This window comes from Gadus macrocephalus, chromosome 20 (assembly GCF_031168955.1).
Source record: "Gadus macrocephalus chromosome 20, ASM3116895v1".
Lineage (NCBI taxonomy): Eukaryota > Metazoa > Chordata > Actinopteri > Gadiformes > Gadidae > Gadus > Gadus macrocephalus.
In genome coordinates this window covers 10243976-10269543 of record NC_082401.1, presented here as the reverse complement: position 1 = coordinate 10269543, position 25568 = coordinate 10243976, and the positions used below count along the sequence as shown (strand labels likewise).

The 25568-nt window shown below is 45.6% G+C and overlaps 2 protein-coding genes and 1 long non-coding RNA gene across 8 annotated transcripts; 1 reads left to right on the top strand and 2 right to left on the bottom strand.

The window, feature by feature from the left end:
• Positions 1 to 938: 938 nt before the first annotated feature.
• On the bottom strand, positions 939 to 18031 carry senp7 (SUMO specific peptidase 7). Of its 6 annotated transcripts, XM_060040227.1 has the most exons (26): positions 17438 to 17774; positions 17265 to 17354; positions 16321 to 17097; positions 15544 to 15786; positions 15052 to 15141; positions 14576 to 14641; positions 14352 to 14467; positions 12277 to 12552; positions 11319 to 11410; positions 10854 to 10895; positions 10699 to 10793; positions 10067 to 10388; positions 9399 to 9550; positions 8900 to 9043; positions 8773 to 8806; positions 7501 to 7722; positions 6867 to 7303; positions 6610 to 6749; positions 6358 to 6474; positions 5740 to 5955; positions 4986 to 5197; positions 4833 to 4879; positions 4668 to 4711; positions 2605 to 2673; positions 2318 to 2468; positions 939 to 1826 (listed from the first exon to the last, which is right to left on the bottom strand). In XM_060040227.1, exons 5-26 carry the CDS (start codon positions 15106 to 15108, stop codon positions 1659 to 1661), a joined length of 3219 nt encoding a protein of 1072 aa, XP_059896210.1. In that variant the 5' UTR covers positions 15109 to 15141; positions 15544 to 15786; positions 16321 to 17097; positions 17265 to 17354; positions 17438 to 17774; the 3' UTR covers positions 939 to 1658. The 6 variants fall into 6 exon arrangements, with proteins under 6 accessions (XP_059896210.1, XP_059896211.1, XP_059896212.1 ...); XM_060040228.1 differs by lacking the exons at positions 15544 to 15786; positions 17438 to 17774 and adding an exon at positions 17876 to 18031; XM_060040229.1 differs by lacking the exon at positions 15544 to 15786 and having other exon boundaries at positions 17523 to 17783.
• A 126-nt stretch (positions 18032 to 18157) lies between these two features.
• On the bottom strand, positions 18158 to 24477 carry atp6ap2 (ATPase H+ transporting accessory protein 2). Its single transcript, XM_060040234.1, has 9 exons — positions 24326 to 24477; positions 23398 to 23528; positions 23138 to 23266; positions 21871 to 21966; positions 21635 to 21772; positions 21263 to 21316; positions 20869 to 21018; positions 19326 to 19445; positions 18158 to 19170 (listed from the first exon to the last, which is right to left on the bottom strand). The coding sequence occupies exons 1-9, from the start codon at positions 24438 to 24440 to the stop codon at positions 18976 to 18978; spliced, it is 1128 nt and encodes a 375-aa protein (XP_059896217.1). The 5' UTR covers positions 24441 to 24477; the 3' UTR covers positions 18158 to 18975.
• LOC132448731 (uncharacterized) lies at positions 21929 to 23579 on the top strand. The gene is made up of 2 exons (XR_009523413.1): positions 21929 to 22058; positions 23084 to 23579. It is a non-coding gene; the product is annotated as an uncharacterized LOC132448731 (long non-coding RNA).
• Positions 24478 to 25568: the final 1091 nt, after the last annotated feature.

The window sequence follows — 25568 nt, the reverse complement described above, 5'->3', positions numbered from 1 at the left end:
AGGGTTGGGTTAGGGTTATGCAAACAATTAATTTTTAATTAATGATGAAAAAACGATTAACTTGTGCCAAATAGATATTTTTGTAACAATTAACAAAAATGAACAAAGGGTTAGGTAATGACTTAGTTTGCTATTTATTAAGGCACCTTATTATAAAGTGTTACCGAATTTTCTTGTTTGTGTTGCATTGTGCAACTTTTTTGCATTACTGTTTTGCACAAAAAGCAGCAAGTTTGACATGTCTTTAACAATCTTCCTTGACTAAAGTAGACTACATTACCTATACTTTGACCTTTATTTCCTCTAATGGTGGATTAACACACAGAGAGGTAACCGAGTCAAGGGGCGGAGCTCCGCTTACCCTCGCCCAGAGCCGAGTCTCTGACCGCCGAGAGCAATCACAGGTAGGCAGACTTAAGACTCCACACGGCTCTTTAATGACAAGAGTTCAGTGGGTAGACAATGAAAGCGGATTAAAAGTTCCCCTTGTTTGTAACAAGGGTCTATTTATATGATGTGATTAAAGCTTAACGTAAGAGCAATGCGGTGTAGTAAATCATCCTGTGTGTGTGTGTGTGTGTGTGTGTGTGTGTGTGTGTGTGTGTGTGTGTGTGTGTGTGTGTGTGTGGCATTCAAGGACATTGGAGATAAGACAATTGTTCTCCAATGCAGAAATATTTCCCAGATTAGGTACAAACACTTAACGTGGTCATGTAACCCTCTCAAAGAGATAACATCACTACACCCATTTAAACACTACTTTAAATTTGTCAATATATATATGTACGACAAAACAGCATCTCTGTCTGGTGACCTTCAGTCCGGACGATGTTGTCACTATACAAAGTCTATGATGGTGATCTTAAATCTTAAAAAACATGAAGCTAAAGTCCTCACAAACACCTAAACCCAACGACTTTCTAAAACAAAGGAAAATGTAAGCTTTAGTGTAGATGTTTTAATGCTTTTTTGTATAAAAAGAAAAGGTGTAACATTACTTCATACTAGAACGCCCGGCATAAAATTACCTCAACGTTTAAGGGGAATATATAAACAAAACGTAAAAGGATAAAAAATTCTATCAAAATGGATTAGTATTAAGACAGAAATGAGGCAGCAGTGGTTCAACAGCTATGTCTGGCATTCAGGGCTTCATCTCAGACCTCAGGCTGAGCGGTCAGGTGCTGAGCAGGTGTGATGAGAGAGGGTCTGAGTAGGTCCAAATTAAAAATGTTAAAATGGTGGACATGTTTTGCAAAAAAAAATCATTTTCTTCTCCGTTTGAAAATAATTTGAAATCAAGTTGAACATCTTTTGACACCAAAAGAGGGCCGGTCCCTAGCACATTGCCCACGCAAGGCCATAAAACAAGGCATGAGAACGACAATTAAACTCTGACCGTCTTAAACCCAATTAAAATATCCTCTACCAAAATATACTTACATGAATTACTTCAAGAGTGGGTACTTCTAACTTTTCTTTGTGCACACCGTTATAAAAGCTCAGATTTGAGTGCACTTGCGAGGTGGTCCCATGATACATCCCATAAACCTAATGGAAAGTGAATACTGTTCAGATCACGCTGAAATCGTCTGTTTGCTCAGTATGAGCAGCTTTGGCAGTAGCTCCAGGACGGGGGTCCTGCGATGTGAGGTCTGCTATGTGGCCCCCGCAGGGCCCAGCTGCGGCTGCTGCGGCTGCTGCTGCCGCTGCCGCCGGTAGAGAGACAGCACCAGGTCCCGGATCTCGTCTCGTTTCCGGCGGACCTGCTGCCGTGGAAACCAGCGCTCCAGGCGCAGCGGGAGGTCAAAGTGCAGCACAGGGTCCTAGACCGAGGACAGCAGGACAATAACACAATGGGGGAGGAGTCAGGATGACACTTCCTCCACACATCCATGTCCTCACATCATGCGTTTTAGACAAGAATAGGCTTGAAGGGCGGGATAGGTCTGGATGACCAAACTATCGTAGCGGTTTCTCCCGGCTTCGCTAAAACGCCGGTTTACGATATCATTTGGCATAGTTAATGCTTTGAATCGAGAGTGCCCCTGACACAGATGTAAACGATGGCAAAACAGCACACATGTCTTTGATAATCAATGTGCGTCAGTCAGTACGAGAATCCTGAATCGCCATTCAAGAACTTCACACAATGTCTTATCAAACAAAACAAAGTGCAGTGTGGCTGTTGTTGACATTCGTGAGAGGCACATTCACGCAAAGTCAGGCGGAATCAGCCCTACAAAGTGATTTTGATGAATTATGTCGGAAACTGATGTTTAAATGATGGCATTTCCCGTTAAAGCGGTTCCTTTACCTTCAGAAAGCTCTCCACGTACTGCAGGAGGTAGAGGCCGCAGTCGCTGCAGTTGTCCTGCAGGGGGACGCGGCAGTGGGCCCCCTTCATCTGCTCAGCGCTGAAGTCCCTCGTCGAGCCCCGCCGGACCTCCCACTCCGCCTGCAGGTACCTGGGGGCCCACGCGGATCAGTATACACACACACACACACACACACACACACACACACACACACACACACACACACACACACACACACACCACATGTGCTCTTTCAGGCCCACGTGTGGAAAGGGTTTATACTCACTCCCTCATGAGTTTGAAGATGCGCTCGTGGAGGGAGAGCTTGAGGGAGTCCATGATGAGGATGCAGGGCCTGGAGGGGAGACACAACCACTCACACCATCAGCAAGCCTTTTGAGATTGAGTCACTCAAAACACACGTCGACGACGGAGCGTCACGTTTCAGTAGGAATACAGTCCAACGGTTGTTCACGTTAAGGACAAACTTCTTGGTCCATAAGGGTTTTGGGAAAATTGGGTCACCTCTCTGCTGAGGACGAGCGGATTGAGAGCAAAGAGTGATCCTCCCGCTGTATAAGTATACACTATTTAGAAAGGTATAGCATTTCAACGCTGCCCTGCTGTGTCCTTGGTGCTGCCCAGCGACGGGGAGGTTGATATATATATATATATATATATATATATATATATATATATATATATATATATATATATATATATATATATATATATATATATATACACGTGCACAGTGGAAGACGGCCATGTATGGCGTGTGGCAGTGGTCATATTAAGTTTCCCCCCAAACCGGAGAGCCAACATCTGCTCGGAGAGTTAGAGATGTCTATACGAGTGGCCTCAAATTACCAGACCGCCCTGGAGTTTGTCGAAAAAAAGTAATTTGGTCTGGAATTTTCTCAAGGTTGGAATGGGGGGGGGGGGGGGGGGGTCCAGACGATTTAAATCCAGACAATAATAATAAGCAGTACTGGTAAAAAAAAATATATATATGAATCCTTGCCTACGCCTGAGAAATCCAATGTGACCAATTATGGCTTAAAAAAGATGGAGAGGAGGGTGGGGGGAGTTACTGTTTTGACTACTGAATATTTAATTGTTCCAAATGATGATAAATGATACGCCATTTAAAAAATATCAAGACCAATGCAATTCTTGTGTTTGTTTCGTCTGTGCAGCGACTTCATTTTCTGTACAGAGACAGAACCCAGTATCACCTTTTAAAAAGGGATCCAAGCTGCTGTCCTGCCGTTTAGTTGTCAGTGTGACCAACCCCACAGTGACGATTTATGGTGTGTGTGTGTGTGTGTGTGTGTGTGTGTGTGTGTGTGTGTGTGTGTGTGTGTGTGTGTGTGTGTGTGTGTGTGTGTGTGTGTGTGTGTGTGTGTGTGTGTGTGTGTGTGTGTGTGTGTGTGTTCGAAGGCTCGAGACCGACAATAATTTGTTAGGAAGAATACCAATGGGCTGTTGATAACTTCATCAGAAATGTAAATGACAATCACAACATGAAATGACTTCGGTGCGTATCGAGCTCAAGTTGTGCACCGTTACAGAAATATATATATGGAGATGGCATCAGAATGTCAGCTTTATTGGCCAGGTTTGCGTAAACAAACAAGAATTTTGACTTCGGTCAACCCTTTGCTCTCAATGCACAGCAATGGCGTCGAATTCAACTGGAGCTGGATCGCAGCCTGAGGTATTAAATATAACAAATTGAAGGTGGTGTAATATTTCATTAACAGAGGTGGTTTGACAAATTCTGTGTCGGGGGAAGCTCTTCTGCAAAAGTGTGCATGCACACCGTTTTTACACCCTTTTAACAAAAATATTGTATGCACTGCAGTGTGTCACTTGGCATCTACTTGATTCAAACTAGATCCTCAACATAAACGCACACATTTGGTTAATTAACTTGCCCGTTTTACAGTTTATTCCTACCCTCAAGCATTGAGGGATTTACAATCAACCCCTAAAACGTTGAAGGTTTATAGGCGAAAATTTTATACGGATAATTTCAAAAGGGACATTGCATCGAGAGGTCCTCAGCGGAGAGCCGTAAAAGAAAATTACAGCCGTCATAAGCCTAGTGGGAAGCACTCGAGACTTTTCAAAGCTTTTCAAACCGAAACCGCAACAAAACGAACCAAAGGTAAAGTTAGGCAGGAGTGTGGGGGGAGGGCGATAAGTCTTCTGTGGGCACCACCGGGCACATGAGGGTCCTGGTTGAATACAAACGCTAACTCTAGCGGGGTGGTCCTCTAGGAAATAAAGGAGAGAGAACTACTTCGCCATCCTGTTGGTCTGAGCGTGTAGCCATGCACTCACCTTTTGCACACAGTGTCCCTCTGACAGGTCGCCTCTGTGCAATTCTGCCAAACGGAGGGAGGGAAAAAGGAAATTCAAAATGAGGACCACAATAAGGATCTGTTGTATGAGAGGTAAGGGGGGGGGCAAATGGCCAGGGGAAGTAGTGGAGAAGGGGGCATATACCGGGGGACCGGGTTGGCTGTTTTCTGTGGCCTCCTCTCCAACTTTTTCTGAAACGCAACACAACGATAATCAATTAAGAGGAGGAGCAGCCAACGCCAGCTTTCAAAGCAGTCATCCAGCCTCTTTCTCGCCCCGTTCCATAATCAACCATACCCGTCGGCCCATCTGCTTTTACGGTGAGCGGCGACGAAGGCTCTACCAGGATGGGGCCATCCGACGCCGGCGGGGCCGAGGCCGCCTCCTGAGCCGGGGGGCTGGAGGGCCCGCTGTCCCCCGGCGTGGGCTCCCAGCCGGCCTCGGTCCGGCGCGCAGACGACGGCTCCTCCAGACCAGGGAAGCAGATGACCACCAGGTACCAGTGAGCCCTGCAGGAGAGACGTAGAGCGAGGGAACCGCTCACGGTGAGGATCTCCTCAAGGGGTCACCAGGGCTGGTCGACATTACCCGAGGTGAACCCAGTTGATGCTGATGGTTGAATGGAGGATGGACTGAGGAGCCTCATTCTAAGTCCATTCTGTCACCATGATAAAGATCAGCTAAACCAGGCCCTCAAAGCATACACTCCTTGCAGCTAACATCGCTTTAAGGTTGTGCTTTGAAGAGTGTGTGTGTTGTAATACCAAAGCAATGACACACACACACACACACACACACACACACACACACACACACACACACACACACACACACACACACGTCTGCGTTTGTGTGTGAATATGCGTCTGTGTGCACATTCACTCAATGCAACGGTTGCTTTTGCTCCATTGTTCGACCTGAAGACCACCAGCTGAAGTCAAGTCGAACATTAGTCTGGTCTAATGTAGCATGTGGTTATTCGGAAGGACAAACTACCACCCCCACCCACCCACCCACCCTGCATCCCACACACACACACACAAATACTCACTCCTGATTGACGGGCACAAACAGGAAGTCCTTCTGGAAGATGTCCACGTGGCGCGTCCATGTCTTGACCCGCTGGTGGCGCCGCAGGCTCTGGCTGACGGTGGCGCCAGTGCCGTCCTCGCTGGCGTTGTCGCGCCGCGTCAGCTGCTTGTAGAAGAAGCTGCTGAAGACGTGCGAGCGCTCCACCACCGCCGCGGGGGCCTGGTCCAGGAGGAACCTGGTGAGGAGACACACACCACGTCAGCCTTAGACACACACGTCAACACACACAACGTCGACCCGGGACACACAATAACCCAGGGAACACACCACGTCAGCCCTGGACACACACCAACCCTAGACCAATACCAACCATAGACACACACAACATCAGCCATAGACACACACCACGGCAACCCCTGTGCATCCACGGATGTTGTGGCAGGGCTCCTAACACACTCCTGTTCCTATATAGCGTTGTCCTCCTACGACATAAAACACCAAGACATTCAGGGAGACTCAGAGACGTGGGTGGTGATGGCTGGAACTGGAAGTATACATTTAAAAAATAATACATTTGAATATTTATTTAACTCCATTGGGGATCCGCATTTATTCATGTGCAGAGCCCAGATCTCACTTGAGGTAGAAGTCGATGATGACGTCGTTGAGGTACTGTCCGCTGTCAAGGCACTGAAGATCCTCCATCGTCACAGTGATGCCTCCTTTCAATGGCGGCGGAGGGAACTGGATGAGCCTGAGGAAGAAATATTATTCTTATTATAAATAGTACGAGTTCTCAGAGCTCCAGCGAGGCAGGGCCCTACCCCCTCCTCGGTGGGCCTGAGTGAGCTGCTCGATTGGGGGGGGGGGGGGGGGGGGGGGCACGTGCCTGCGTGCCAGCCCCTGGTGCTTGAACTTGGTCCAGCTGGCATCTGGCGTGGCCCGGGTCACCGTGTAGGACTCCCCGGCTCGGCGGTGACACAGGGTGTACTCTCGCTCGGCCGGCTCGGGTACGGGAGCGGGGGTCCGCTGTGAGGGGACATCGTGTCAGGGAGGGTGTCCACAAAAACACGCACACGCGATGCCTTCGGTGTGGAGAGAGAGAGAAAGACGCAGAAGAAAAAAGGAAGGAGAAGCACGACTCACCTCGGCGGGGCACGCCGTCTCGCCGCTCGGCGCGGAGCTCTCTAGCGCCGGGGTCGCCTCGCCGTCTATCACGGTGCTGGGCTCCGACGGCAGGCCGGTGTCGGGGTCGCACACCTGGATGTGCAGGTCAAACAGTCCCGCCGGCTCCGGGGGCGACGCGGGGGGCTCCGGCGCGAGCTCCGGACTGTCCTTGGCCCCCAGCAAGCTCAGCAGCTGGGGGTCCAGCCCGATCCTCCGGATGAACTCCAGGGAGTCGTCCAGAGACATCTCCGGCGAACGGATGTCGTCCAGCTCGCTCAGGATGTCCAGGGGCCGGTCGGCGTGCAGCTCGGACAGGTTGCTCAGGGAGGCCAGGTCCAGGGCCGAGCGCAGCACGGCCGACTCCACGCCCTCCATCCTGGTCCGCAGGCTCAGCAGCAGGAAGGGGCTCACCTGACCTGTGGAGATACAAAAACGCCGGCGTAGGAACGTTCAGGGCTCCCCTCCCGAAAACCCGTTTCTACACGGGCCGTTGGCTTGTGACATGTGCTCATAGAAAGGTGCTTGTGTTCACTCATTCACTGAATGCACGTTCTTTTCTCCGTTTTGTACTTGTCTGTACTTGTGCGTAACGTCTTTTGCTCGGCAGTCTCACCCAGGCTGTCCGTGCGCTGTTGGCCCGACATCTTGAGGAGAAGCGTCTGTGTGGCGACGGCCTGGGGGTAGGAGACCAGGAGCAGGAGGAACATGGGGGGCTCGAGGTGCTCACTCTGGTACCGCAGCCCGCGGGCCTGCAACTCGCTCTGCTCCCACAAGCTGTAGCTCCGCAGCTCCTTAAACTCCACCGCAAATAGCACCGGCAGCTTGCTACTGGAGTCTAGGAGCGACGGGAGCATGTGTTAGCATTAGTCTTTATCCTCGGATATGCAGAAGACATACTGCTGCTCCTACAGCATAAACATTGCAAAGCCCTAAATTATACAATTCCTCGCCATCTGTACAACAAGGATCCATGGTAAAAACGTACTGCCGGTCAAAGTAAATGAGGATTTACTGTGATTTAATGTAAGGATGTAATTGGAAGAGACGTTCACAACAATCAGGCTAATCTGATTACCCAGTGCAACTTTGTTTTCTTTGGATGTTTTGATGGATTGTGTTTTGGGGGATTATTTAATATACCTGGGTTTAAAGAGCACATGACAAAAACCCTTTGTATAATCTGTTTAAGGTATAAATAGCCTCTCTGAAACCCATTCAGTACAGTGGGTCAAGGCTGAATGTTTAGGACTGACATCAGAAAACAAGCATGTTTTTGCATATTGTTAGAGGAGAGGTCAAAGGGCATAGACTAAGCACTTTACTGGACCTCCCTCAGGGGATATTTCAGGAAGCCCAAGGGGAGTTGGTCTAATCCGTCAGCACAGATACACTCACACTGGTCGAGGTATACTAGACTGCTAGATGACATAAGGAGAAGATGTTGTGGAAGGTGGATGGAGAGCTTCACATAGCCATGACCGCCATACCAGAATCACTTGCTCACTCCGCTCCACATAAAAATGTAACATTAATTTGACCTGCTCAATTTTGAGCTCAACCAATAACAGAACCACTTTGCCTGTGTTGAACGAGGTCGACAAGTCTGTAAATGACCATGACCCACCAGAGTATAAAAGGGGGAAACACAAAATACAGGCAGATTCACGAATACACGTTGACGTGACAGTTGTAGCTAGTTAGACCCAAGGCTCTTCTTTACCGGTGTTAATGGTAAGCTATGCAAGGCAGACTGCTTTCTGAAAACATCCTATTATCTACAACCTTTTACGGAAAGACAATGAATGACTGGAAGAAATAAAAAGGTCTCTGGTCAGATGAATGCATGAAGATGTGAAGATGATTTCCACAGAATGCACATCATTACCTTTTAACGGTATGAGGAGTCGTCTGCCCTGAATCTGTACAGGCAGAGAGAACTATGCATTAGTTGCAGCTCTCTAATGTTAACAACCCAACACACCCACCCAAGTACATGTGAATAGGGAAGTTACCATGATGTTCCCGTTTGAAAGCCCCTTGTAGCATCCAGAGTGCAGGGCATAGAAGGACAGGGTCGTGCACGAGTAATCCTGACTGGAAATACTGGACACTATAAAAGCCTTCAATTCATCATCTGGGAAATTGTCCTCCACCACCTGCAGTAAACACACACACACACACACACACACACACACACACACACACACACACACACACACACACACACACACACACACACACACACACACACACACACACACACACACACACACACACACACACTCTATTTTACCATGTGATGAACTTTTTCAATGTAATGCTGTTGTTATCATCATGCTAAGCAGCGTAGCTTTGGCCCCGATAGCCCTTCAAATCACCTCCCCCTGCTCCCTCCCCTACAAATGTGATTCATGATGGGAATAACTCCTCAATAAAGAGACTTTATCTTCAAAATGATTTATGTTATGTTTAATAATGAAACCCCAAGGGCACTCCATCACCTCCACCCACCTTTGTGTTGGTGTCTTCTTCCTGAGCGACCGCCGTTTTCTTTGGAGCCTTTTTCAGAGACCCCGTCGCTCCCACACAAACCTTGAGCTGGCTGACAGGACTACAGCGGGGGTCCGGCTCGCCTGCCTCGCTCTCATCGCTGGACAGCACAACTGAGACAAGCACAACGACAAGGCAAAAGAGTTACAAGTTTGTCAACAGCCACCCACACACACACACACACACACACACACACAGGTAGAACTCCCAGGTTCAGAAAGCCTTGGGGTTTGAGTAGGTCATTGTAATGATCTTAGCAACACAAACAAGATGTGCAGCTAACGAGTGATTCCCGGCCCAGCCCGGGGCTTTTACTTTGTCAAACCGCTGGATTCTTGCAGCTATGAAGACACACTGACGCGACAGGTCTAATGACATTAGAAGGCAGGCAAAGGAAAGTAGCAATCCCCAAAGAACCACATGAGCTCAAAACAGGAAGCACGACAGCTGTTATGCTAGAGTTAGAGAGTGCTGTTATAGTCATGAGGCAGATGGATGCATGTGCACACAGCAAAACAAAGCCTGGCTTGCACCGTCACCCACACACACAGAGCACGTTCGCCGTGACAGATAGGTGGACAGAAGTGTTTTCCACTGAACATGAGTGAACTATCTGGCTCTCTACTCACTGGGATCAGAGGCGCCGCTGTCGTCCTTGTTCAGTCCAGGGGATGCGGTCGACTTCCCGGCCCCCGATGGAGAAACGCTCGGCCTCACGCACTCTCTCCCAGACAACGCCCGTCTGTCCAGGGTGATTCGCACCGGCCCGCGGGCCGGGCTCTCTGATTGGCTGGGATGGCTTCTGCCCCGGACGAGGAACGGCCGTTTGTTTTGGGGTTCTCCGTCTGCCTTTCCATCGCCGGGGTGCCGGAAAACGCTCCGTCGGAGGTCGCTGGCGGCCGCGGGCGCTCCGTTGCGGTGCCCGCCCGGCGCGTGGCTCCGCCTCTTCAGCTGAAGGCGAGATGTACTTCATGAATCCAACACGGGGAATTTGGGTTGTCGCAGCGAGGAGTTACATATTTCGGACGACAGAGGCAACTGAGATGCATTCAAGTGCAGGACGGATGTGGAGAGTGAACGCAAGAGACGGCCCTCTTTTGTATACACATCCTTCGTTTAGAAACGTACACCCAACAAGATGTCCACTCTGCTCCGGTCTACGCTGCGGTCGCTTCCTCCTCGCGCCGAAGCGATTGAGATGAACACATTGAAACGAAACACACATTTAAACAACCATGCAACGCATTTGCTTAACACCCACTAGGATCTGTCGCCCGTTCGATCCCGGGTCCGTCCATCTGCCCCTGCCGGCAGGAAGGCCTCGCCGACTGCCGGTCCAGGGGGTGACGTACGGCCGACTGCCGGTCCAGGGGGTGACGTACGGCCGACTGCCGGTCCAGGGGGTGACGTACGGCCCCCCGCCGGGGACGCAGTGGGGGGCCCACGCGGTTACAAGGGCTGGGGAGACATAATGACACCGCAAAGCTCATTGGAGTGGAAGAACAGAACAAAGGAGGGGCCGGGGGGTCACAGAGTATGAAGAAAACCTGTAAATGTAACTGCTTTTTGTTGTTGTTTTTTACAGCGCTATAACATTTTGTGACAGTGCGTACTTAGCCTGGGAGTAGGTCCAACCAAATTACTTTTTGGGGGAAAGGTGAAATTGTCTGGGGAGCAGGCAGCATGGGAATTTGGAAGGGAATGGATTAGTCTTTGATGCCATCTCACTGCCACTTGTGTGTGTGTGTGTGTGTGTGTGTGTGTGTGTGTGTGTGTGTGTGTGTGTGTGTGTGTGTGTGTGTGTGTGTGTGTGTGTGTGTGTGTGTGTGTGTGTGTGTGTGTGTGTGTGTGTGTGGTGCAGGAGGTGTGTAATGCACCCACCTCTTCCTTCTGGATATCTGCCGTCTGGTCTTATCGGGGGCTCCCTGACTCCTGTTGCCTCTCTCCTCTGGCTGGCCTTCTCCTGTGGCCTCCTTCCCAGCACAGATGGAACACATATTGTATCGTTAGATCCCATCACGGTGAGAAGATCCTCAATGCCGAAAACCCAGCACAATGGGCAGTCTGGCACAGACACACTTAACGCATTTGTTATAGACTTCTATTTAATGAGAGAAAGCCCAAGTTAAAGAAAGACACCCCCAAACTGTTGTGAACAAGAGTTGTGAAATTGGGGACGTTGTGAAACGCTAATGAGTGGTATTAACCCCCGCCGCCGATGAAATGATCGAGGTTTGTTCCTGGAAATAGATTTACAACAGCCAACAACAACCCTCGAGGCCAGACCTCAGCAGACGTTAAGCCCCGGTTCCTCGCACAGCCATGAATACCTGCAGGGCAGTGAAACGTTCTGCTCCTTCAAAGCTATTTTCAGCTAGTCGGTCTGAAATACTATCTCATATCACCGTGACAGTTGAAGAATTACCACGCCAAAGATTGTGAGCCAAACATCGGAAAAAGCCAACAATTCTTTCTTTGAGACCAGAAAAGTTGTCAAGAGTGTTGTGACGAGTGGCTGAGATATTATGTTTCAACTGCATGTAGTGTTATAGAAGGACATAACAGGACAGAAATCGGAGAAAAACAAACCGAATTATGCCCTGAATATGCCCCTTATGGACTGTTCCATAACAATAACATTCAGCTGAAATAGCCACAGCCGCCCAGTGCGCTGTGTACCTAACCACCTCTCTCGAGTCATTACTCTGCCACCACATTTGTGGTGCTCATAGCCCCTCAATAGCTGGGTATCCCCCTTTACCCGGGATTACCCCACTATTGAGGGACTGTGAGTACCACAAAGGGGATATAAAGCCTGGGGGGGGGGGGGGGTTACTACCTGGGGGTGATGTGGCGGTCGGGGACCCTTGGAGAGGCACCGACCGGCGTCTTCACATTGGAGGGCGGGGACTGAGGGGCGAGGGCTCTCCTCTTCCCCTTCTGCACCTCCTCCGACCTCGACCCCCTGCGACCCGAGGGGGGCGGTGTCTGGCCGTTGGTCTCCGGCGACGTCTGCGTGCCGTTCGCCGTGAGCTGGCTGCACCTCCGCCTTCCCAGGAAGGCCCGGCCCGCCTCCGTCCGCAGCACGTCTCTGAGGATCAGGCAGGGGCTCTTGCTGCAGGACGGAATGGGAGGAAGAGAGCCACACTCAAAGCCTCGTCGTTGTGGTGTCACTCGTATGCAGTTGGTTGTACTTACATTAAAACCTCCATTTACCGGCAGCTCAGTAACTAGTGACACTGGGACCAAGACGCGACGGATGAAGCATGGCCGAGAAGTGTGTGTGTGTGTGTGTGTGAGTGTGAGTGTGAGTGTGAGTGTGAGTGTGAGTGTGAGTGTGAGGGAGAGAGAGAGAGAGAGAGAGAGTGTGGAGACATGATAAGCTTGGTCTCGGGCGCTTATGAACATCCTTTATCGTAAAGCAGGGACACACACATTAGAAATGAACTGGTCATGCAAAGTTCAGATAAGAAGAAAACTTTTTTGGGGGAGGTTGTGGCTATTCCGGCCGTTGATAACACTTAAGATAACAGAGGTAAAAGCAAGAGGTTTGTATTTTTTACTTGAAACTTTCAACAATGTGAATGCAACCATTTTGACCTTTCCAAATGTTTGAGTATTAAAAGGGTTTTAAATGTAGACAAATATTGCGCCACATTCTTGAAAGTACATCAAGACTTCTGTTGTCCGTTCCAAAAAACTGTTGACCATTAACCTCCTCAGTACTAGGCTTTTTGACATCGGTATAAAGATCTTGTCGATGTCTCTCTTCTCCTTCTCCTAATAAGAATAGTTCAGTGGAGGAATGAATTATTATTTTTTTTTTTTAACTTTGACCAAAAGCCTCTGTAACTCACCATTGGTTTAAGTGGTGGAGGAAGACCGCTTTGCTTCTTAAATTGGACCCTGGGTGGGACCTCTGACATTGATAGGGAGTCACACCGCGGCGAATGCCATATTCGTTGGAAATAATGTTATTCAAATCAGGACGTTAGTTTATCTTACAATTTTTTGTGGATGCAGCACTCGTTACGTAACGCACAGATCTTGGCAGTTGTTCTTTGTTTCTGTGGCCTTGCTAGTGTTAAAGAGACACCAATCGTGACTAAACCAAAGTCGTTTCGCAAAGCTCTCTGTGGCCGCAGTGGCGCATCGCTCATAGTTTGTGATCCATCAAATCCAAAACACCACGGGCGCGACTCAGCACTATGGAGTGTAATGAGTAATGTCTCACTCTTTCCTACGTATTCTTTCTGTGCCACGATATTTTCTCTCCGGTAAGGTAAGCCTGGATTCTGGTAATGATGTGAAAGCATGTCAAATAAAATAAAATGCCATATTATATTAATAGTAGATATTGTAACGTACTTCACTCAAGGGCATGTTTTGGCAATTTTCAGAATTGGCTCAATAAAAGTCACAGGACCAATCATAGAAAGAAAGGGGCATTGTTTTAGGTTGAATGTGAAATCATAGCTTGACTTGTGCCAAAGTTATGGAACTATGCAGCTGTTCTATCATATATGCATATTATACAAAAAAAAAATGCACTATTTAACTTTATCAAAGTTAAATAAAGTTGAAAAAGATAAAGTTGTTATAAAACAAATATTCTAAAAGCCAAAAAAAATATTGGGCCCTGTTCACTTTTTGCAATGCAAAACTTAAGAATGTCTTGGTTTGCTATAGATCCTTTTACAATCTACTGCATAATATAATGAATACTAAGAGCTAGTACCCCATCTTGTGAAGGTTTGGGAAACTACAATTTGTGTGGACATGAAACCACAGATATAATCTTAACCTAAAACTCAAGCGGAAATCAAGGGGAAAGATCTTAAAGTAATCTATGCTACTTTGAGATTATATTTTCTATGACATGAAAAAATCCAAGGGCTCCATGTTGCATCCTACCTGGCTAATCCCAATCGGACAATAATCCTCTGGTTGTGTTCAAACAGCGTGGTCCCCTTTTTGTGTTGAGTGTCAGGGTATCTGACCTTGTATTCCACGACGTTGGTACCATTTATCTGTCAGTGGGAGAGGCAAGGAAATGTAAGGTAAGGTATCACCAGGGCTCCACCTCCAGAGTAGCACTGTGGTGCGATAGAGCATGTTGCGGTGTGTTCACCACTTACACGGCCCAATAACTTCCCACGCTCTGGAGAGCTCCGTGACTTGGGGAGCTTGAGCGGATTCCCCATCTATGGAGCAACAGAGCTAACCGTCACCCTGCTTGACTGGACATTAACTGCAAGTCTACCACTACGTGCAAATACCAAAAAAGTGCATACAACATGTTCTTTTATAGACTTAGCAGGGCCAAAATATGAGAATTCGAACAGGAGATTTACAAAATAATAAGGTATTGACATAAATTACTATATACTTTTAAATGAAATATCAAATTTACAACTTTTACAACATTCCCACTAGGATTTACAACATTCATGCGTAGCTTATTGCGATGAAGGTATAATATAAGGCAATTTATCAAAACAACATAGCTTTTCATCATGAGAAGACCATAGTATAAATGCGATGACCAAGGGTATTATTGATGCCGAGCTCTACAACACCTTAAAGAAGTGATTAAAAGAAGTGTTTAACATACCGAGGTGTCCTTGTCAACCGTCAGAGATATAGTTAAGGCTTTTCTGTGCTCCATCATGCTCCGGGGATGGGAAGACAATGCCAGAGCACGCTGCAAGAGACCAACGATCAACCCAATTGAATTTTCATTCCATGTAGTTCATCAGAGTATCACATTTGAATTTCTCAAAACAAAACTGATATCAAAACATGGTAATCCCCATGTTTTTAATTCACCCAATTACGGCTTAAACTGATTCAGATGGTCAAATTCAATTTAATATTTTAATATCAATAATTGATCTACAGGTCCTGTGTGTCAACGTATATTCAATTGGAAAGCACCTGCCGAAGGTAGAAGCATAACCAAATACCGATATTAACAGAAAAGTTTTAAACAGAAATACTACTGTAAGCTCTCTGAACAGTGAACTATAATATAATAAAGCCAGCAACATGCTGCAAATATAGATGTATAAAGTACATAAATGACCCTTGGTTCTAGTCCACTTACTGTTTATATTTACTTAGATTATCTCATTTGATTAATCAGTACATGATCTAAACAAATGGTTAATGTTTCCATTTCTTGACCATTTGTAATACAAGAAAGTGGTTTCCTCTTTGTCTCAGGGGATACTTCCTTTTCTCACTTGACAACATTCAACTGCATATAGGCATGGAAAGCCCTTTGAGACTTGATTGAGAATAGATTGTGTAGTGGCTTTACAAATGAACGTCCCTTAACTCATACCATCTGGAACATAGATGACAAGATTAAGTTTATTGCAAGTTTTCAATGAATAATCAAGTTGCCACATCACTCTTGCATAATACAATAAAGTACTTCACTTGGTGTAATGTCCGCAGACATTTTGGGTCAGTTATGTTCATAATATTAACACATACTATATTTTCCATCTCTACACACGAATGTCAAACAGATCGAGATGGTGGATGAGTTGTTATGGTATTTATATGCGGTAATAAGCGATTACATTTGTAATATATGTAATTGAGCGTCCTTTATGAAAAGGCTATGCAGCAGCAATGTATTCGTAGGTGCCTGATACGCTTAGCTTCCTGGAATTCCGTGAAGGAATAACCACTGATTACGAAGCGATCAAAGCCTTGATATCAACATAACACTTTACACTATGGCGGTTGCAGAACATGTCCTTTGTGTTTTGCAAAAACAGTGAAGTGCACCCATATTATCAGTGGATTAGCTGTAGCCAAACACATAGCTCCATCCTTTCCAAAGCTACCATTAGAGGAGCTCAAAGCTTACCCAATAGCCGTGCAATGTTTTAAATTACAGAAGAGCTCCAATTAATGTTTAGAACAGCGTAGAGGTGTCTGATAATAGCTTCCAGCAGATTCATCCAATCATAATAAAGGCACGCTTATCGTCGTGTCGGTATTATATCGTTCATGCCTTTCCTGATTTAATTCAACATCCGGTGAACTCCGGAAACTGACGTTCTTTGTGGACGTACAAAGTCCAAGCACAGCAAGGAATAATGTTGCTGTCATTTCAAACTCTCCTTGCTTGAATGTGAATGTTTCTTTTGTTGTTTGTTTGTCAATAGCTGTGTTACAGGTTTGAAAGCTTTTTGTCAAACAATTATATTCTCAATTTCCGTCACAATTAATTACACAACCAAAAATATACCACACTATATTTTCTGTTTTCATTTTTATTTTTGGTATTTTAGGTCACCTGTGTTGATTAAATAAATCTGCAGCAAAAACATCCGGCTTGCCCAGCCCCTCGTGGGAGGGGTTGACGAGGAGGCCATCAAACACTGGTGCAGGCAAGACAGTAAACAACTCGTACTGACTGGTCATGGCTCACATTATTGATACTTGATAGACTGCATCTTGTGTTTTGGAAATGACAATGTTTACGTTTTAAATGTTATTTAGTCAGATGTTTAATGTCAGGAGCCAAGCTTTTGCACTGCGTTCCCTGAAGATATCCTGGGGTCCGGTTCTTCAGGGCCATCAAGCTCAGAGGCTGCAAGTGCTGCCTGTGAGTTGCCCTTGGACCCATGTCCTCCTTCAGCTAGGGAGAGAAACCAAATACAATTTAAGTTGAGAAAGATAATTAAGTACAGTGTGACTTAATAAAATCAATTTAAAAAATGACAATCATATATACAACTATCTTTTATAGGTTGGGTTTAATTATGCTCGCTTGCCAGCAGGAAGTCATATGATCCAGCTCTCTACCTTCAGCACTACATGGTTTAAAGATGGGTTTCTCCGATTGCTCTCCCGTAGCAATGGATTCCCGGATCTTCCTGACCGCGTAGACGCTGGCTGTGAAAGGAGATACATATCAAATAACTGCATTTCATAAACTGCAAAATCATCTAATCTATCGAACGATGCCATAAACCTACCTTTGATTATAAGTCAAACCATCGTTGATTTGTTATTGTCGACACTATTAGGCTACTATGGTACCGTATGCAACTGTAGTCGTACCTTTAGGTTTTGTAACTACACAGCACACTCCTCTCCAAACGCATCACGCGCACAAGCTATTATCAAATTCAGGGGGAGGAGTTTAACGATAATCACCCTTCTGATTGGCTATACAAGGATGTTCACAACATTCTAACTAGAGGTTATAACCATGTTAGATTTGCTCATACCGCTGTTAAGGGGCGTTGTTCTTTTTTTTTTTAAAGAATACAAAAAAGTAGGCACTCCTGGCGCTGCCTTCAAAATGCACGACGGTCGCTGCAACACACATGCGTCTTCACATGCGTCCCTCCGAAAGAAGGCTCGGCTAAAGCGGTTTCCTGGCAATTTATCCTATGGAGCAGTTCACTCACCGTGTGCCGTTCATTTTCCTAGGCCACCCCCAACAACTGCTACTTTGTAACCGTTTCTACTTCCGTTTCCTAGGCTACTACCAACAACTGCTAGTTTGTAACCGTTTCTACTTCCAGGCGCGGATTGATATGCAAACTTTCACACAATGATTGGGCGTTATGTATACGCTCATTATACAACAGCTAGGAACCAATCAGATCGCTGGATTTAAGCCACCCTTTGTATAATTATTTTTATGCACACCAGACCAGACAACAAATATATGCAATGGTGGCTATTGGTATGTTTGTAATAATTTATTACTTTCGCCATTTACACATAATTTTTCCTTGTTCAATTTACACCGAGTTCAATAATGTTGACTTTTTGGGGAACTTCAACATGTATTGTTAGATCTATAATTCTTTTCACATGAACAACACATCAGTGCCTTACAGTTATACATTTCAATATATACACAAGATTTAATTTAACTTAAAATAGCTTCGTACAGCATAACAAGCACAAAATAACAAACACATTCGTACAATCCAAATCATACTTTCAGAATACTACAATAGTAATCAGGGTTTTTTAACCCAATAACAGCAGACACCAGGAAAAGGTAAACATGACTAGTGAATTGTGTTAGGAATGATGTTAGCAGCTGGACTGAATGATGAAACTACAAAAGACGACGGCTCACTGTCTGAATGACTACAAGCAAGGCAGTAGCTTCATGCACCAGTTGCAGGAATACAGATAAATTCTTCAACCCATAAAACTTGGAATCTTAGATCTAATGAATGCTAAATCAATGCCAATTAATCAAGAGCTTCATCAAGGGACTGTCCCTTTGGATGAGATCCCGGCATTGTCCAAAAGTCAATGCCAGTTCCTCTGCTCTTTTCCTTCCAACAATTAAGAGAGATGTTTCTAGCTCTGCTTTGTATTAGTTAATAAACCATAATAGCAAGTAACCAGTACGAGTGGCTCCCACCCCATCCCCAATAATCAACCCTGCACAGCTCACACAAAATAAATGAAACCACTAAACACAAACAACAGATTTTCACAAGAGGGATCTAAATGGACGGCTGGGGCGGGGATATTTCTGGACTCAGTCCATCCGGATCTTCTGATTGGTCATGCGGTAGATGATGCTGTCGTAGCCGGGGTCCATGTTCCACATGACATAGGAGGTGGCGATAACAGCCAGCGCCAGGGCGATCATCAGCCACAGCACGATGTTGAACACCACGGCGTAGTTGAGGTTATATTTGTAGGCCAGGTTGAACGGGCTCTCTGGGTTACCCTGAACAGTCACAAAGAAATACAGAAAATGTTTAAGGAGAACCGAGAATAATGTGAAAGAACCATCGGATACTTCCATCCCAAAAATATATAGGTACAAGTGCTTTTCTTATTTCAGTGAACACGACGGAACAAATCAAAAATAATTAAACTTACAATCTGCTTGGACTCCAAAATGGAGCGAGACTTCCTGGTCAAGGGAGCCTCAAAACTTTTCACAGTGACAACCTCCACCACAGCGCTGTTACCATAGAGACCGTAGACGTCCTCTGCAAACTGCAAAAGAAAACTAATTAGAATTCCAATGTATAAGAATGGGAATAAACCGATTCCCATTCATGGCACCGCTGGTGCGATGCCGACCCCGTAGGCAGTATTCCCAGACCTATGCCAACTCATAGGGATGGGCAAAATGATTATTTTCCGGGAACTAGTTCTTTCAATTCAGTTCACTATAACGATTCGTTTGTTTGATTCGTTCGTTTTGATTCGTTCGTTTTGATTCGTTCGTTACGTCAGATTACGTCATTTTTCAGGGAATCTCACAGGTGTCTGTCTAGCCTCCTCCCTGCGAGACGTCCCTGAGCATAATTTAAGCGACTTCTAGGCTCTACCCTGCGTGAAAATCGACAAGATATACTATATATTACAACCAAACGTCCCACCAATATTTATACCACTTGCTTACTCTCTATATTTCATTCATGGTTTTATATATTTTTTACTTTACATTTAATTCTTCATTATTCAGGCATTACAGAACTTTCATGGTCATAAATAAAAAATACGAACTGCAGTTTAATATCTTTGTTTGTTCTTGAATTGACGAAGAATGGAGGAAAGACTCCTGGGATTGGGAAATGCGTTTATCCAATAAACAGATGGAGGTCAAGTCTATTTTCGGAAATTTAGGGGGATATATGAGTGGCCCCACGTCGAATGGTATGACCCAAGATACGTCAGACAGAGAAAGCGCGCAAATTCGACGGTACCACCTTGTCATTTGTTTACCCAGGTGCCATGGCAACACCATTGCTACCTCTCATTGGCTGAATCTTTGAGAACGTTGTAGACTCAATCGACATAAGGTCGCGGGGAGACGAAGCTCTGTTCGTTTGTATATTTTATTTACGTGACCATATTTTTGTTTTATGTTAAAAAAAAAGAATCAAAGAACCAGTTCTTCTTGTTTTGGGGAACCAGTTATTTTCGTTCACGTTCGGGATTCGTTCGTTGTGAACGAATCGGTCGCGACCGACTCATCCCTACCAACTCATTCACTCCTACTTTGCAGTCCATAAAAAGCCACAAAAGCCTATCCGAGTGAAGAAGGGTTCTACAGCTGGCTTAGAGCTGGGTAATATTGACATATTTATTATTGGGATAATGTTGGGGAACTTTACAAAATATCACAATATGCTTCTGATTTCAAAACACCATTCGAGACAGTCTAAGATGGTCAGAACGTAAGTTGGATATGGATTTTTGCAGTATTGTATCAAAGTAAAACTAGTTTTTCTTTGTCATTATTGCTTCAAATATCATATTCAATCCTTCTAAGGGCATATCTTCTAAATTCCTTTACACAATAAAAATGGGAATCCCGATAAGTCTAACATGAAATTTCCTGACAATACAATATCATTCAAAGACGACCAAGGATGATATTGACCCACTGCCCAGCCCTAAGCGGACCCACCTTGATAAGGACGGAGGCCAGGATGGCAGTGGCGTCCCGATACTGCTGGGAGTCGGCTCCGTAGCGGCGGATCAGTTCCTCCAGGCCAGAAAGCTCTAGCGAGTACAGGTCGGGGGAATGGTCCTTGGCCAGGTGCCTGTGCCTCTGCAGCTGCAGACAGAGACGCAGGTATTAAGCCTATAGCACAATCTCTATGTTTTGTATCATTTCCTCTAAATAGCATGAAATGGTTTTTAACAGAGCAAAAATGTAGTGGGGCTATTTTTTTGGCTTGCTCTGTGTAAGACTTACGCCTATTATGGTAGCGAATATCTCACACACACACACACACACACGCACATGCATGCACACGCACGCACGCACACACACACACGCACACGCGCACACACCTTACCAGAGCAGTGATGTCATGCAGCACTTGGACCTCGGACAGGAAGAGCAGATCAGCCTGTACAAAAAATTAACCATGCATAGTTGTCATGGAAATGGCCAATCGCCAATATGAGCAGCTTTGCCAACTTTGTCTAAAGGTAAAAGAAAACTGTAAGGAACCAATTACATCTTACAGCAAACTTTGCTATGAGGGCTACACATGAGGATCATACCTATAATGTACCCGGGTGTGCTCACCAACTGTTACAACTTAATTTCACATGGATATTACGATCGGCATCAAGGGCCTGGAATATATAAACGAGGGGTTACATTGTCAAGCAAATAAGTCACTTAGTCTGTCGCCTGGGGGCCAAACGCATAAATAATGAACCTCTGCGTTGCGGCTGAGGGAGTTGAGTGGCAGGGAGGTGAGCACGGAGCCGTCCTGGGACAAGCGTGCACGGATCTGCTGCAGGGTGACTGGCAGCTCCTCGAACACAGCGTTCGCCTTGCCGAGCATGTACAGCCTCTGGAGCGCGGAGGGGGCGGGAATAACATTACAGACATTAGCCGATCAATTCAAACCTTCGGCGTCAGTGTATAGTTGGTGTCGCTCGGTAGACTCACCTCCTCGCTGGGTGCCAGCTGCAGAACCACCGGGGTGTCCTCGGCGAACAGGGAGTGGACCGTCTCGGCGACGCTATCCAGAGTAAAGGGCACCGGCTGTGGGAGTTCGACGACAGCCATTAAGGCAGAAGATCCATAGCGTTCCGACCTCGCAACATAATGTGTGTGTGTTGGGGAAGAGCAGCAGTGTTGCATATGTGTTAGGGCTGTAACGATACGCGTATCAAACCGAAAATCGCGATACTCAAAGCCACGAACCTGTCTCGCGGTGTGAGAAGGCAGAAGCGCGATATGCCCTTTCTAACTCTTCGGTCAAATTGTCCGATTGAAATTTGCTAATAATTTGTCTAAATAATAGTCTGCTGACAGCGCCCCCTCCTATCGATGCCGTAAATATGTGACGAGATGCCCTCTCTGTGATCACAGCTCTCCGTGGCTACGGAGGATTGCATTTCTCCACAGCCGTCGAAGTCCTCATATGCGATATGAACGACATTTATCCAGAGTGGGCCAAGCGTGAAAAAAATTGCCTGTGTGATCCTGTCTCTATTGTTTTGTGTGATTTGACTGGCAGTTTGTCTGCTTATAGGTCGGAATGAAGCGGCCACCGATTATTGACAGGATGGGTACTTTATTCTACCGGACTCGTTCTTCACTAGACACACGCGCTACCCGCTACCGCTCGCTCTCCTCGCTCGTCCACTCACTCGCTGACGTCACTCACACACACATACGCACACTGCCATTCTCCCGCACACACATATGCTACTCGTAACACTATGCCTCGTTATTGCGACGTTCATGTTTTTCCTCATCTATTGAAAGTTAGGCTATTAAACATGTTGCATTCTATACGGCCTGATTATGTCATTATTTAAGCTACATAGCCTAATAAGAAGCGCTAATAAGGATATTTGAATAAACCAACCAAACAGTTAAAGGGGCCCTATCATGCCTACCAGCAAAAAGCATCCTCCAACTGCAATCTTTGGTTATTTCTTTATTAATTTAGCTATACTTTAATAGTATTCTTTCGGTTCAAATCTGTTCAGTGTTCCAAATTATTTGTTATTAAATGTTACATTAAGATAATTGGTATTTAAGTGTTGTTTAAATAAAATGCTTTTTAAATTTAAAAGAATCGTGGGATGTATCGAACCGTGGGTCAAAAATCGTGATACAAACCGAATCGTGAATTTGTGTATCGTTACAGCCCTAATATGTGTACAGTGTTACAGTTCAGATTCAACATCAATGCGTGACTCACGTTCTCCAAGGGATAGGAGGCCACGCTCTGAGGCAGGGCCAGGCTGTCGGCCCCCCTCACCACCACCAGCACGTTAGCCCTGGGTCTCTGGAACAACGGACCAGCCTTCAGGCCTGGCCAAGACAGATCCTGTTATAAGGAACAAACAAATCAGTTGAAGCCATTTAATCTCCAGGGGTCAACTTCCACGTACAATTATCTCCTTGAATTATCTTGTCAAATTAATTCTCTGTTCTGAATATGGGAACGTAAAGTCATACCTCCTTGACAGAGAAACCCATGGTTAGGGCCACCAGGTCTGGGATCTTCTCGCCAGAGATTGGCCAGTCTCCTTTCTGGAAGGACACATAATCCGGAGACTGCAGGATGGTTAGGCTATCCCCGTTGACGCCTGGAAAGGAAAGGTGAATGTGAAAAACTGATATTTTCACTTGCATTCGGTTTAGGTGTAGCAAAACTCTCAGCTTCATCCAGTTTCTGCTACTACTAAAGAAAACAGATTATTAGGCCAATATTTATCATTGGCTGAAGGAGAGAACCACAGGCTATTCGAGCCCTGTGGCCAGAAATCGGACTCCAAATTATACAGTATATCTCTAAATAACATTCAAAGGGTCACTAGTTCTTATGATCACAATGGAGTTATCGTAAGACCATGAATAAGACGTCCTTATGAGCCATTCAGAGACGCTCACGACTACAGTCCCGTGATCCCCGTAAAGAGGAACCAGTGTGTCACATGACACACACAGCACTAATCCATCATACCGATGGTTACATAAATGCTTCGCTGGACAAAATACACTATTTACATTACAACCACTGAGTTTAACTGTATATTCAGCATTCAAGCTAACGAATTGATAAGAGCCAACGTTGAGTTCAATTCATTCTCCATGGTCATCGTCGGACCGTATCGAGCAGGTTAGCAGATGGTAAAACTGGCTGATCAGTATCAGTATTAGAACATAATCACACACGACTAAGCAAACATATCATTTTGGATTAAGCATTAAGAGTCTTAATCGGACGATGTATTTTTATTTATTGGCTAAAGCAAGCCAGCGACAGTCCACTGCCATTCACACATATGCTAGTCGATCGCAATAGACCCCGACTAAGATATACAGGACAGAAAATACAACATAGTGACATGTAACGCATACGCGTCTTGATCAATATATTTACCAGCAATTAAAACGCAGAGAGAGACCAACACAGCGGCAGATACAGCCTTCATCCTTGGAAACCTTCCGAGCGACATCTTTCCTCTTCCGACGATAATCAGCTGACCTGACGTCATCTGCGCCGCAAGGCGTCATGGGAGTGTGCCATGGGGAGCGTGCTCTTGCAAAGCGCCGATTTTGTTAATTTTTCTGAATATAAATACCGCTCGACATATACAACATAAAACATAAAAAGGACAATATAAAGTCAAAATACTGCATGAAAAGTAAATATCAAATCCGTTTAAGTGTCTTAATATGTCTGGCTAGAGTGGAACTCTTCTGTAGACTCCGATCATGTAAATTTAAAATTGCAGTATTTTAGACAAACCACAAAACCAGCGCAAATAATTTAAAATGTGTGTAAATATGTTTGTAAATCCAATTCTAGCCCGGTACCATCTACTATAATGGAAGACTATGTAGGGTAACCCATGCTGTGTGTGTGTGTGTGTGTGTGTGTGTGTGTGTGTGTGTGTGTGTGTGTGTGTGTGTGTGTGTGTGTGTGTGTGTGTGTGTGTGTGTGTGTGTGTGTGTGTGTGTGTGTGTGTGTGTGTGTGTGTGTGAGCGCAAGAGGGAGACAGACCATTTTTTTGAGAGGCTCATAGGGCTGTGAAAAGCTTTCTGCTGGTCATCACTGCTTCAGCCTAACTCAGTTCAACTAGGCTAATCCATCTTCTGGAACTTCACACCGACTACAAACTGTTTGAATATAATTTATCCAGTTAGACACAAATTCATTATTTTAAGTTAACCTAATGCCGGCATGCAACAGCCATTACGACTATAATTAATGTAGAAGGTACAGAGGAATACCACCATGGCTATAAACCTACTCAAAATTATGCTTTATAAATTCTAAAGGCCTTGACACTTCAACTATCGACCTCCAACCAAACAAAGTCTTTGATGTAGGTCTTCGCAATACATAGACTTCAAATTTAAACTTGATCAAGTATTCATATAACATATTGCTGAAAGTAGAAAACTGTCCGAATGGCCGCATGGTACTTCAGATGCAAGTCCCTAGCGTCTTGGATCGCTTGTGGTGACCGAGGTATAAAATTATGCGGTTGCAAAAAGTAAATAATAAACTCGATGACATCATTTGTAGAGGCATGAGTTAAATCCGCTGGAGGGCGCTGCAAACCACACATATTTTCATATACAACAGAAGCAAATGGGAGTTGGCCGTCTGCGGCAGT

Bases quoted from the DNA above. Each gene is read 5' to 3' on its own strand.
- senp7 (XM_060040228.1), bottom strand. From the start codon at position 15,108: ATGATGGAGCACAGAAAAGCCTTAACTATATCTCTGACGGTTGACAAG. The intron at 7,304-7,500 runs GTGAGACTGCCG...GTATCTCCACAG, and splicing joins ACAGCGCACGGACAGCCTGG to GTCAGGTGAGCCCCTTCCTG. The intron at 2,469-2,604 runs GTGAGTATAAAC...GTGGGCCCCCAG, and splicing joins ATCTTCAAACTCATGAGGGA to GTACCTGCAGGCGGAGTGGG.
- atp6ap2 (XM_060040234.1), bottom strand. From the start codon at position 24,440: ATGACGTCAGGTCAGCTGATTATCGTCGGAAGAGGAAAGATGTCGCTC. The intron at 23,529-24,325 runs GTAAATATATTG...TTTCCTTTCCAG, and splicing joins TCTCTGCGTTTTAATTGCTG to GCGTCAACGGGGATAGCCTA. The intron at 21,967-23,137 runs GTGAGTCACGCA...GAACTCCCACAG, and splicing joins CCTCCTATCCCTTGGAGAAC to CCGGTGCCCTTTACTCTGGA.